The sequence below is a fragment of the Rhinopithecus bieti genome, unplaced genomic scaffold, assembly GCF_001698545.2.
Source record: "Rhinopithecus bieti isolate Rb0 unplaced genomic scaffold, ASM169854v2 scaffold_34319, whole genome shotgun sequence".
NCBI classification, from domain to species: Eukaryota; Metazoa; Chordata; class Mammalia; order Primates; family Cercopithecidae; genus Rhinopithecus; species Rhinopithecus bieti.
The window spans coordinates 32,517-46,367 of record NW_016814429.1 but is presented as its reverse complement, the minus strand read 5'-3'; the positions used below and the strand labels follow the sequence as shown (position 1 = coordinate 46,367).

General features: G+C 43.1%; 2 protein-coding genes across 2 annotated transcripts in view; one reads left to right on the top strand and one right to left on the bottom strand.

Annotated features, from left to right (window-relative positions):
* Positions 1-4,100: 4,100 nt before the first annotated feature.
* LOC108514205 (NACHT, LRR and PYD domains-containing protein 12-like) overlaps positions 4,101-13,851 on the bottom strand; it is a gene marked incomplete at its 5' end in the record, with an annotated part of 23,097 nt that continues 13,346 nt past the window's right edge. The window contains 5 exons of the mRNA XM_017850278.1: positions 4,101-5,814; positions 6,122-6,292; positions 6,401-6,571; positions 7,200-7,379; positions 9,652-9,819. Coding sequence (XP_017705767.1) covers positions 5,592-5,814; positions 6,122-6,292; positions 6,401-6,571; positions 7,200-7,379; positions 9,652-9,819 — 913 coding nt within the window. The remainder of the gene's footprint in view (positions 5,815-6,121; positions 6,293-6,400; positions 6,572-7,199; positions 7,380-9,651; positions 9,820-13,851) is intronic.
* On the top strand, positions 12,511-13,540 carry TEX13B (testis expressed 13B). Its single transcript, XM_017850283.1, is given in 4 exon segments — positions 12,511-12,969; positions 13,079-13,122; positions 13,124-13,284; positions 13,287-13,540. Coding segments are annotated over 4 exon segments (918 nt in total).

Genomic DNA, 13,851 nt, shown 5'->3' with positions numbered 1-13,851 from the left:
CATAAATCACACAGGATCTATAAAACAAAATACAAGTTAAAAGTAAAATAAAAGCAAACACAAAAAATCAAAGTACGCAGGCAACAAACAGCATGATAAATACAACGGTACCTCATATTTCAATACTAACATTGAATGTAAATGGCCTGAATGCTCCACTTAAAAGATACCGAACCGCAGAATGCATAAGAGCTCACCAACCAACTGCTGCCTTCGGGAGACTCATCTAACATATAAGGACTCACATAAACTTAAAGTAAAGGGGTGGGAAAAGGCATTTCATGCAAACAGACACCAAAAGCAAGCAGGGTGGCTATTCTTATATCAGACAAAACAAACTTTAAAGCAACAGCATTAAAAGAGACAAAGAGAGACATTATATAATGGTAAAAAGTCTTGTACAGCAGGAAAATATCACAATCCTAAACATACATGCACCTAACACTGCAGTTCCCAAATTTATAGAACAATTGCTAACAGACTTAAGAAATGAGATAGATAGCAACACAATAATAGTGGGGGACTTCGATAGTCCAGTGACAGTACTAGACATGTCATCAAGGCAGAAAGTCAACAAAGAAACAATGGATTTAAACTATACCTTGGAACAAAAGGACTTAACAGATATATACAGAACATTCCATCCAACAACTACAGAATACACATTCTATTCAACAGCACATGGAACATTCTCCAAGATAGACCATATGATAGGTCATAAAATGAGCTTCAATAAATTTAAGAAAACTGAAATTATATCAAGCACTCTCTCAGACAACAGGTGATTCCTGGCTTGCTCATTTTTAAAACTTCCATCTTTCTAAATGTATCTTCACGTAAATGATCTGTGTCAAGGCTGTGAAAAAGGGAAAAAATCTTGCATTAAGTCAATCCAAGAGATGCCTACAGTAGCTTTCCTATTCTCATGGATAAGATTCCAATTCACACTTGCTCCATGGCACCACTGAGTTACTTCATCCACTCAGTTACCTACCTCCTCCTCCAGCCTTAGCACCTTTCCTTGAGTCTCAAAACATAAAAGATAAAATTCTTAACTCTTTCTCTTGAAATATCACTCCTGTCCCTCCCTGCCTTGTCCAAGGTCCTGCTCCATTAGTCCATTAGTTTTTACTCCTATAGCTGCAACCTCTTCCTCTCTATGGGTTCCTTTCTATAGGCCTACAAATCTGCCTGTCTCAAAACAAGGCAAAAAAGGAAAAAAACAAATCCCTGCTTCTTCCAGTCCCACAATTTCCTCTAGCTACAGCCCCGAATCTATTCTCCTTTTCATAAACTTCTTTTAAAAGTAATCTCTTCTCTCTTTCTCCATTTGCTTATTATCTATCTCTTCAAGTCACTACAATATGGTTTCCAGCCCTACCACACTACTAAAACAGCCCTTGACAAGGTCTTCCATGACCTGCTAATTGCTAAATCCAGTGGACACTTCACAGTGCTCATCCTATTGGATCTCTCTGCTGCATTTGATACTGTTGAGCACTTCTTCCTTGAAATTCACTTCTTCTTTAGCTTTCAGGACACCATTCTCTCCTGGTTCTCTTCCTAAGTTTTCCTTTCCATATCCATCTCTTTAAAATTGGTGTTGTCTAGGGCTTATTCCCCAGAGAGGTTTTTCTCTTCTCACTTTTCCTAGTAGATCTCATGCCCTTTCACAGATTCAGCTATCACCTCTTTGTGGATGATCACTTCCCAGAGCACACTCCTACATCCAACTACCTACCTACTAGAAAACTTCTTGAGCATCTGCCCCCCACCCCACCCTTCAAACTCAGTATGTGTAACCATGATTAAAACCCACTGACTACAAAAGAATGTACAAGCTCTTTCAAGTGTGTAGCAAGGTATCACTTTTAGTTTTTAGTGGATAGAAACTAATCTTTATCTAGCAAAGTGAAATGAGTGACCCTGTTAGTTATGTAATTGTAGGGTAAGTAGACATTTAATGCCATTGAAGTGTAACAAGACCTTTAGAATTTTTTGAGCGATTTAGCAAAAGTTGCCTTGCTTCCTGATAAGTAGAACTCACTGTTGGAGAAAAAGTGGATCAATTTGCTTAGGAAGCCCAGAGGTCTTTTGGGAGTTAAGAGACCAGTTACCCACAGCCTCTTCTTTCCAAATTTAGAATTAGGAATATGCATCAAGATGAGGAACAGCGTTTCATCCAAAGTCCTGTGCCTGGGACGGCACGAAGACCCCGAAATAAAATTACCTTGAAGAAGAAGACTTAAGTAGTATCCCTGGCTCAAATCAAGAGCCTACACCTTTATGGGCAAGGCCAGGCTTCACCACATATGTACCTGTGGCTGATGAAAGGAGCTTCTCTAGACCCAGCCACCGTGACATATATGGTACGTCATAGAACAACAGCTGCACATTTGGGTGAAGACTAAGATACCTGTAACTCTGCAGCCCAAGTGTAATGCCACTGCAGGCAGGGCTGGCAGGGATGCTGGACCAGCCAGGGCATCTCTGTCCAGTCACCAAGCTTCTGTTGGACTGTGTAGGGTCAGTTCTCAAGATCAACCCGATGTGGCAGTGAGAAATAGCAGCAACAGTAGAATGCTTCTCCATCTAGCTTTGAAAGCAAAACTGGCCCCATCTTTGGGGCCAGTTTAGAAAGTTGGGGTGAGGAGATGCCTCAAAATGTACTACTACTGGAGCATGTGAGAGAAAAAGAGATGATTGAACTTGTATTGAGAATTCTGCTAACAGGTCTTACTCATCACACATGGCATACAAGGTCCTGACTAACTCCCCAGTCTCATTTCTTGACATACTCTGCTTTGCACTTTGTGCTCCAGCAATATCAAACTTCCTAGAGATACCCCAACCTTATCCCCATCAAGTACCATAAACCATGCTATTTATCGTCTGCGTACCTTTGCTCATGCTATCGCCTAAGTCTGGACTACCTTCTCCACTTTTACCCCCGTTGCCACTAGCTACAGACCTAAGACTCAACTCAGGTGGCTCTTCCTCCAAGAAGCTTTCCCTCACCCTCCTGGGCTAGGTTAATTGTACCCTGCCATGGCTCTCTTTATAGCTCATGAGTGTGTCATTGCATTAATCAATTTATGTGCCTGTCTCTACTACTAAGACCACTGGCCCCTGAAGAGCACAGGTCATGTCTCCTATCTTATTTATTCTTGTCTCCCCTGCACCTGGCACATTTGTCTGGTACATAAGAGATATTCAGCAAGTGAAACAATTATGGAATGAATAAACATTAGGGGTTTTTTTCCCCTTTAAGGCAACCTCCTCTTCTTTTCACTTGACCTTCTGAATGTCAAAAAACCTGCTGTTGCTTTTTTTTTTTTTCTTTTTGAGACAGAATCTCACTTTGTCGCCCAGGCTGGAGTACAGTGGCATGATCTCAGCTCACTGCAATCTCTGCCTCCCGGGTTCAAGCGATTTTCCTGACTCAGCCTCCCAAGTATCTGGGATTACAGGCATGGGCCACTACGCCCTACTAATGTTTTTGTATTTTTAGTAGAGACGGGGTCTCACCATGTTTGCCAGGCTGGTCTCAAACTCCTGGCCTCAGGTGATCGCCTGTCTTGGCCTCCCAAGGTGCTGGGATTACAGACACGAGCTACCGCACCCAGCCAAGACACCTGCTCTTTTTTTTTTTTTTTTTTTTTTTTTTTTTTACGTATCATTAACTATCTCCTTGCCTCTGACCTCAAATTACTAACTGATCTTTCTATATGTACTTACTATATGCAAAGCACTGTGCCAGGAAGTTTACAGGGGAAAATAAGGTGAGGAATAGGATTCAGACCCTGCACTCAAGCAGGTCTTAGAAAATAACCTTCCTCCAACCTTTCCAATGTTCAGATACGACTACCCCTTCTAGGAGACTCTCCTGGATTTATTCCTGTCCAACTCACCACACTAAATGATCTATATATTCTACTCGCTTTACTTGGGTAAGCATATATTTATATTGACTTCAGTTTTGTCTGATATACACTCTAACATTTAAAATGTATTTAAAGTCAGCAAATTGTGTCTACTTTGTATGTGTGTGTCCTTTATTTTGTACTCAGAGCTATTATTGCACACTGCTATCAACTGGATTGACAATTTATAAGGGTTTGAAGGCTGGACTGAAAACACAATGGAAGTGTATTGGCTAAAAGACAAAGCATGAGCAAAATAAAAAATGGCACAACAACTTACAATAAAAAAATGGCATGCCATCACTGACAAAATTATTTCTCCTTTCTGCTACTTAGGAACTTTATTATAGCATCAACACTGTGGAATGCTACCACATTAAATTACTCTACATTTAAAGAAACATTAAGGTTGATTGTTGAGCTTATTTCAGCCTGTTGATAATAAAGATCCCATCCACTTCTTTCTGAGAAAGACACCACAGACATTCCTAACCTCTGAGGCTTATCATGTTGTAAATAATTCCCTTTGCTTGGGTAGTAATCACCATACTCTTGGGCCTTCAAAACTAACAGACTTCACCTGGCTAGTAGATAACCAGCTTCTGTTTTAGCCAGACTCGTAATCAGGCTTTTATGCTGTTCTCCTTTATCCATCAAATTGGCTTTGGAATGTAGAATTTTTGCACTCGGCCTTTACTTTCCATTATATGTTCCAGTTCTGAATGCCAGAAACGAATGGCCATTTGGTCACTGGTTAGCTGCCAACAGAGCACTGTTGTATTTTAATTAAGAATTACTTTGTGTATTATGCCAGCCTGCTGAGCTGACAGACAGACACTGACCAGAGAGGGCCAAGACCTCCATCCTCTGTAACTGCACCATTATAGCTTCATCCCTTGAGTGTTGGAAGACTCTCAAAATGTATACCTCAAGTCCTCTTGCAGTTAGAAGTGGAAATGGAAAGAGGGCAACATTTATAAAGTACCTCCTATGTGCAAAGGGGTTGTACTAGGCACATTCATAATTGCAGTCTCAATTCAATGCCCATGTTAACCCCAGATAGTCAAGTACTAACATTATCACAATTTTATAGACAAGGATACTGACATTAAGCAAGCATGGTCAGATAGCTAGTAGATGCTAGACCTAGAATTTAAGCCAAACCTAGCAAATCCTAAATCTTATGTTCTTTTTCTTACACCATGTTACTTCCTTTAGCAGGTTGATAACAGAGAAGACTGTCCTTTGCCTCTCCCTGATCATGTCCAGGGAGGATAGGCCTATTGGTAATTTCACTTACTTTACTAGTAAGGTAAAGTAGGCTTGGCCTGCCCTCAGTTTTTCTTCTCTTTCCTCACTACAATGGGCTATGACCAAACCCAATATGCCTGTCTTGACCCCTTCCCTTCCACTTCCCTTGCCAGTAACTTACTAGAATGTCTAAAGTTTACATATTGGATGAATCAGTGCATCACATAGCACCTGCACTCCAAAATCCTTGAGGTCGTTTCCAGTTAAGTCTAGCAATGTTAGGTTCTCATCTCTGTTGAGGACAGAGGTGAGGGCTCCACAGCATGCATCTGTGAGATGACATTCTGCTAACTTGTGAGTGATCAAAGATTCAAGAAAGTAATTGCTTTTATCACAAGTTCCCAGTGGCCCTCCCTTTCACATACAGTCTAGAATAGAGGCCCAGTAGACAGAGTCCCTGTGCACATACCACAAAGTCTGTAGTTTACAACAGGGGCGTTTCAGCCCTTCACACAGCACCTGCATGCCCTCGTCCCCTAAGGCATTGTCACTGAAGTCAAGGTCTCTCAGGTGTTCCTTGGTGTAGAGTGCATTGGACAAATCCTGACAACATGCCCCAGACAGGTGACAGGTCCACAACCTGCCAAGAAGTAAGGTAGAGAAGGCTGACATCATTGCATCTGCACTGGGTCACTTTAAGAATTGTGTTTGCCCATTAGAAAAAAAAACAACTTAAGAAATCAGAGAGTCATGCAAAAAAAATTCCCTTGGGCCAAGGCCAGGGAGAGACTGTGGAGAAAGAATGATTTATTCCTTGTAAATTATTCGGTTCTTCATTTACTGCTTCCTTGGAGATTTATTCACCAGGCCAAAAAATACTCATTAAATTTTGGGAGTTGCTGAAACATCAGGAAACTTTGCCCGTGGCTATAGTCCACGATACTTACACCAGATCTTTTAAATGACAGTCAGGTTGTTTTAATCCTTCACACAGCAATTTCAGTCCCATATCTTCAATTTTGTTATTAATCAGAATCAGCCTTGTCAGGCTCCGGGTGGAGCTCAGGACTTGGGCAAGGGGTTCACAACAAGCTGCAGAGAGGGAATATTCAGAAAGCCTAGAGGGATGAGGAAGACAAGGTGGCTGTTATCTATGGCAGCAGGGTGTCCCACTGACTCTCAAATCCCAAGGCCCATGAGAAGGACAAGGACAAGCAGATACTTACACAAGATTCTCAATTATACCCTTTGTGTGCTGCAGACCTTCACAGAGATGCTGTACTCCTGTGTCCCCCAAGACATTGGCAAACACAAACAGCTCTTTTAAAGCCTGACTCACTTGTAAGAAAGAAGAGAGCTCCACACAGCTAGCATCTGTGAGGTGACAGGTGCTCAAGCTATCCAGAGAAAAGAAAAGAAAATCAGCCTCTGCCATCATTTTGGCTTCCTGGAAATGTTCTGCCCATCTGCCCACTTAGCTAAGTCCTTGCCATCCTTTAAGTTCTAGCCCCTGCCCTATTTCCTCTCAGAACCTCCTTCTGAGGTGTCTAGCTCACAGTGACCTTCTCCTCTCCCCTGGGCTCATCTAGGATTTCAAATGATTCCGTGGAATTTGACACACATTTGTGTCCTAAGAACAGCCTTGTCATTTGCAGAACTTTTGATAACTCCACTCACATCTAGCCCAATGTTGGGTACATAGTAGATACTCTTTATATAGTTAATATTTAACTGTCATTCCTGTAAACATACACAGCTGTGGTACACTAGATAGACCACAAGATTTGGAGACAGATTTTGGAGTCACATTCTGACTTATTAGTAGTGTGACTGTGGAACAGTCATTTTTCTCCCTGAACCCCAGTTTCCTCATCTGTACAATGAGGATTTTAAAAATCCACCTTATATGGTTATTGTAAGGAGGGATTAAAGTGAGATAACTTCTAGCAAGCACCAAGCACATAGCAGGCACACAACAAGTTCAATAGTCATTACATAAAACCAGATAAGTTCTAAGAAACTTACTCCAGTTTCTCCACTTTGCAGTTGGAATGTCTGAGACCCACACAAAGATACTTCACCCCTATGTCCCCCAAGGGATTTTCACTCGGGTCCAGCTCAGTGAGGTGTGGGTTGCAAATAAGAACACAAGCAAGATACCTGCAAACAGCTTCTGAGCCTTCTGGGAGAAGGCTAGCACATAACCTGAAGGGAAGGATGTACAGAGACAGAATTGACCACTTTTTAGTGTCCTATTCACTCCCTATCAACAATATTGCATGAACACAGAAAATCAAGACCCACAGATACAAGATGCCCAATCTCGAGCATGTCACAGCCCCTTATCCCCATGGCAAGGACATAATTTCATAACAATATGTCCCACAGTGGAAACTCAGTAAATGTTGACTGCCCCATAAAAGGTTGAGAGAAAATATTAAGATGATCTAATCTCATTTTAAATCCCTGTATGAATTTAACACTCTATCTCATATCTTCTTTCAAATCCCAGGAGATGAATCCAATAATCATAAATTTTATAAGCAAAAGGTCTTTCTTGTGGTTCACGTCTATAATCCCAGAACTTCAGGAGGCCGAGGTGGGTGGGCTGCTTGAGCCCATGAGTTTGAAAGCATCCTGGGCAACATGGCAAAAGCCCATTCCTAAAAAAAAAAAACAAAACAAACAAACAAAACTAGCTAGGCATTGTGGCGCATGTCTGTAGTCCCAGCTACTCAGGAAGTTGAGGTGGGAAGATAGATTGAACTCAGGAGGCAGAGGTTGCAGTGAGCTGAGATCATGCCACTGCACTCCAGTGAGACCCCATCTCACACACAATAATAAGGTCCTTCTTTTCCTCTTATCTAAACATCATTATTAATTTGCGATCTTTAGAGGCCCAGCTCATAATATTATTTCTTTGTCACAAAGAGTGGTTCTTACTGACGTCCTTATCTTCTTAATCTTTGTTTCTCCATATTAAGTAGTCCAATTCCTTGAACCTTTTCCATCAACTTTTCTCCTATCACTTTCAAGAATTTCTAGATATACACTACAACCTTTAAATCTTTCAATTGTTTCTTTTCTTTTCTTTTCTTCTTCTTATTTTTTTGTTGTGGAGGGAGATGGATTCTGGCTCTGTTGCCCAGGCTGGAGTGCAGTGGCACGATCTCAGCTCACTGTAACCTCTGCTTCCCGGGTTCAAGCGACTCTCCTGCCTCAGCCTCCTGAGTAGCTGGGACTACAGGTGCATGCCACCACACCCCGCTAGCTTTTGTATTTTTAGTAGAGACGGGGTTTCATCATGTTGACCAGGATGGTCTCGATCTCCTGACCTCATGATCTCCCCGCCTCAGCCTCCCGAAGTGCTCGGATTACAGGTGTGAGCCTTACCGCATCTTTCAATTTTTTCTAAATACTATAAACTCAATCTGAAAGAGAGCTCATACGGAGATGCATTTATATCTCCCCAATTTGGAAATGTTAAATAGAGGTACTTTGCATAAAATGAGTTTTCAAAGTGGATTTCAGAACACTCGAATGCTAAAGAGCTTTTGCTTAAAGAAAATCCCACATACATATTGTGATGATTAATTTTATACATCAACTTGGCTAGGCCATGGTACCCAGATATTTTGTCAAGTATTATTCTAGATGTTTCTGTGAAAGTACTTTTCAGATGAGATTAACATTTTAATCAGTACATTTTGAGTAAAGTAGATTATCCTCCATAACATGGTTTGGCTTCATCCAGTCAGTTGAAAGCCTTAATAGAAAAAGACTGACTTCCTCAGAAAAGGGAATTCTACCACCAGACAACCTTCAGGCTCAAACCACAACATTGACTCTTTCCCAATTCTCTAGCCTGCTGGCCTACCATTCAGATCTTGGACTTGCCAGTCTTCATAACCACATAAGCCAATTTTGAAAAATAAATCTGTTTCTGGCTCTGGCTCTCTCTCTCTTTCTCTCTCTCTCTCCACACACACACACACACACACAATTAGTTCTGCTTCTCTGGAGAACCTTGACTAACATGTATAACACTTTTTTTAAATTAATATGATTATCATGGACTTGAAGTCAGACACATCTGAGGTTTGAATTGGGCCTTTGCCATATTTTTTTACCCTAACTACATTGGACCTCCTCCATTTCCTCATCTGCAAAAATATGAATAATAATCTGGACCTCTCACAGTTGTTGTGCAGATTAAAACAATTTGTGCATACTCAGCACAATGCTTAGTACTCAATAATTGCTAAACATGAGTTATTATTATTGTTATTGATAATATTTCCACTTAAAATGAAAATTGTCTTCCTAAACTTGTTACACAGAAACAACTTTAGGGACTGCCACATTTATTCCTCCTCTTCATGACTCCTTGAAATGTGTTTTGATCCTGAGACATCCGTCTTGAGTTGCATATTTTTCAAATATTCTTGCAGAATGAAAACTAACAGTTACAACTTACTTGAGCTTCTGTAATTTGCAATATGTATCTTTTAAGCCTTCACAGAGCAATTTCAAAGCTGAAGCTTCCAGTTTTGTCTCACTAAATTCCAGTTCAGTGAGCCACTGATTGGTGCTAAGAACAGCTGCTAGAGCCCCACAAGAAGAAGAGATAAGGCGTCGGTACAACCTTTAGAGAACAGAAGAATGAACTCATTACCATATTCACGCTCTCCCCCAACAGAAATAGAAATTGACCCCCAAAATAAGAATATCAAATAACAAATTATCCTGCTACAATTACCTCAATGTCTGTAATACACAGTTGAGCTGTTTTAATCCTTCACACAGAAGTTTCATTCCTGAATCTTCGAGGGTATTTTTTACAAATTCTAAATCTGTCAGATGCTGGTTAGTTTCAAATACTAAGGAGAGGTCCCTACCACAAGAAGCTGTGAGGCGACAGAAAATCAGTCTGAGTGGAGAAAAAGTACATTTCAGAAACAAACAAACAAAAAATAGGACATCTTTAGAGATACTTGTTAGCACCTTGCTGATGTAATAAATTATTTCAATTCATTCAATAATTAATATATTGGGTGCTTAGCACAGTGCTAGATGTTGAAAACACAAAGATAATTAAGACACAGACTAAACCCTCAAGGAATCCCCAGTTGATGGAGAAAAATGACAAGAAAATCACAGATTACAATACAGTGTGAAAAGTACTGCCAGACATATGCACAAGTTGTTATGGGAACATAAAAGGGTTGTACAGTTCAGCCTAGCTTGAGGTGGGGTCTGCAGAATCAGGACATACAAGAGGAAGAAATGTTTGAACACTATCATGAAAAGGGAATAGAAACTGTATAGGAGTTAGGTGAATGAAGAGAATGGGAGTGGAGAGAGCAGGAGGTGATGAGGAGCAATCCGTACATGCACAGAGCAGCCTGTGCAAGGGCCACAGAGGAACACAGAAGATGATCCGTTTGAAAAACTAAAAACTACTTGCTATGGCCTATCTTAAAAGACTATGTAACTATTAAGAGGGATTATCACCCAGGTTGAAGGAAGGGTAGGATTATAGAAGTACTTTCCAAGTACTTAAAAATTATTTACAATGATCAGCTGTTACTGGGAGAAACATTTTTTTTCAATTTTGAAAAACATAACACATGTTTATTATAAACAATTTTATAATAGAGAAAAACGTAAAGAATATTTTTTAAAGTACTGTATTCCTATTACCCAAAGATAGCCACTGTTAAAGTGTTAGTATATAACTTTCCAGATTTGTGATGTATGCATACATATAGTCAGTTATATGCTCTTTATAACAAGCGAAATTAGAGAAAATGTATTTTAAAAGTTAAAACTTTTTTCTAACCTCCAGTCCAACCTCACTTCCCAGAGATAACTAATGTTGAGTCTGCTATATATCCTCCCTCATTCTGTTCTCCAAGATTATAGAAACATAAAAACATATGCAAACACACATACATAATTTCTACATTTTACAAATATGGGATCATAGAAAACATTACTCTTACAACTTTACATGCCCTTTTGTCATTGGCCATCATCATAGACCCATAGGTAGAAACAGATTCAGTTACACTACGATGTCATATAATAAGTAGCAACGTTGGACTCGACCTGAGATTTGTCTGGTTTGTCTTGTGGGTCTCAGAAAGTCATCCAAGTTTTTTTGGTTTGCTTGTTTGTTTGTCTGAGACGGAGTCTCACTCTGTCGCCCAGGCTACAGGGCAGTGGTGTGATCTCGGCTCACTGCAACCCTTGTAGGTTTAAGTGATTATCCTGCCTCAGCCTCCCGAGTAGCTGGGACTATATGTGTGTGCCACCACACCCGGTTAATTTTTTGTAATGTTAGTAGAGACGGGGTTTCACTGTGTTAGCCAGGATGGTCTGGATCTTCTGCCCTCGTGATCCGCCCACCTCGGTCCCCCAAAGTGCTGGGATTACAGGCATGAGCCACCGCGCCTGGCGGAAGGTTTTAAGAGACATATTCATATCCCTTTGATGGAAGATCTCTGATATTTCAGGTTTTGGTATAAAGGTGTATTTGTGCTACTCCTAACCCTCTCCCACAGTTGCTTCAAGATTCAAAGCGTTTCAGTGGGAGAGGAGTGGGAGAAGGGGTCAGAAGAGAGTGGGGAAAGAGCAGCCGGGGGGGGGGGAAGAAGGGCGGGCCAGGATTTGTTAGGGTGTCTGGGATGTTTAGCCCTGAACAAATAGAGAATAAGCTCCGCCCCTGGCTCCACCCTCTTCCCCCAAGGGCAACTGAGGGATTGGGGCTGTTTCCTGCTCTGGAATATTCCAGTTGGGGGGCGAAACTCCCCTGGCATGGGACAAACCATTATGGTGGGGAGGGATGAGTCTTCAACTTGTTCACAAATACTTTTTTTGGTTCTAAGTCCTTCCGGACCACTCCTGTTTCTTTCAGCCTTCAAAGTCTCCCAACCATGTGGCGGGTTCCCATACGTCCCAGTGGAGTGGCAGAGGCCATCCTCACTCACTCCCTTTCACCCCTACAGTCTCTGGAAATTGGAACAGTCCCAGAGTAAAAGCCTCCACGGTTGGCCCTGAGGGAAAGAGGCCACCCTCTCTTCAGGCGTGTTAGGCAGCGAGGTTGACCTGTACTTCCCCTGGCCCTTGGCTGAAGAGGTGAGGCCTGGTGGGAGGTGCCCTAGGGTAGGACAAGCCTGTCAGAGGGTCATTAGGAGGGTCTGTCAGAGGGTGGAGGGTGGGGGCAAGAGGGTAGGAGAAGACGGATGAGGGGAGGGGCTAAGGGGGAAGAAAGGAACCTATTGGTTGCTCCATCCACACAGGGCTAGTGAAACCGTTAAACCCCTAGGCCATCATGGCCTTGAGACCTGAGGACCCCAGTAGTGGGTTCCGGCACAGCAACGTGGTGGCCTTCATCAACGAGAAAATGGCCAGGCACACGAAAGGCCCCGAGTTCTACCTCGAGAATATATCCTTATCCTGGGAGGAGGTGGAAGACAAGCTCTGGGCCATCCTGGAGGACAGCGAGGTGCCCAGTGAGGTCAAAGAGGCCTGTACCTGGGGCAGCCTGGCCTTGGGCGTGCGCTTTGCCCACAGGCAGGGGCAGTTACAAAACCGCAGGGTGCAGTGGCTGCAAGGCTCTGCCAAACTGCACAGATCAGCTGCGATGGTCTTGGCCTCAAACCTGACAGAACTCAAGGAACAGCAGGAGATGGAATGCAATGAGGCGACCTTCCAGTTGCACATAACCCAGACCAGCCTTGCGGAGGTGCAGAGAGAGCGGGACATGCTGAGATGGAAGCTCCTCCATGCTGTAAGATCCCCCGAATAGCCCCTGCCCAATGCCCCTGCCCTGTCCCAACCTGCCCGGACCCCCTGCCCTGTCCCCAGAATGTGTTTCAGCTCTGCCTACTTCTCTCCAGGAGCTGGCATCTCCCCAGCAGCAGGGCCAGGCTACAGTGTTTCCAGGGGGATTGGACAGAAGGAGCGGGTGAGCAGGAAAAGGAGGCGGTGGCTGCTGCTGGTGCTGCTGAAGGAGAAGGAGAGGAGAGGTATGCAGAGGCGGGGCCTGCCCCTGAGGAGGCCTTGCAGGGGCTGGGAGGAGGCTTCAGGCATCCTCTGGGAGCTGTGGAGCAGGCAAATTACACCTTTGGGGGGTAGAGGAAGCAAGATCTCAGGTCAGTACAAACAGCCCTATCTTACTTCTCTGGGCCTGGGTCCACAGCCTCACTGGAGCCTCTTCCTGTCCAGCTCCTTACCTCATTCACATACTCATACCCATGCCCTTTGTCCGCCTTCTCAGCCATACCCACTATACCCCCTTCACCAGCAAAGGTCACAGCACCGGTTCCAACTCAGATGCCTTCCAACTGGGGGGCCTCTGATGCTAGCCTGTAGTCTGATGTGGGGGCCCAGGGAATAGACCCTCAAGAGCCCCCAAGAGACAGGAGAGACTCCGAACCTCATCAGCAGAGAAGACCTCCAGTGTATTGCAGGCCAGGGGACTGGGACTGCCCGTGGTGTAAAACTGTGAATTTTTCACAGAGGGAAAATTGCTTCCTCTGTGGGAGGCGAATCCGGCTGCAAAGGCCTCAGTAAATTCAGAAATGTAAAATAGAACAGAAATGTATCTCAATGGGAAATCAGTCTTTGGGGGGAGAGGGGAGGGGTGGGAGGGGGACTGGGTGAAGTGGGG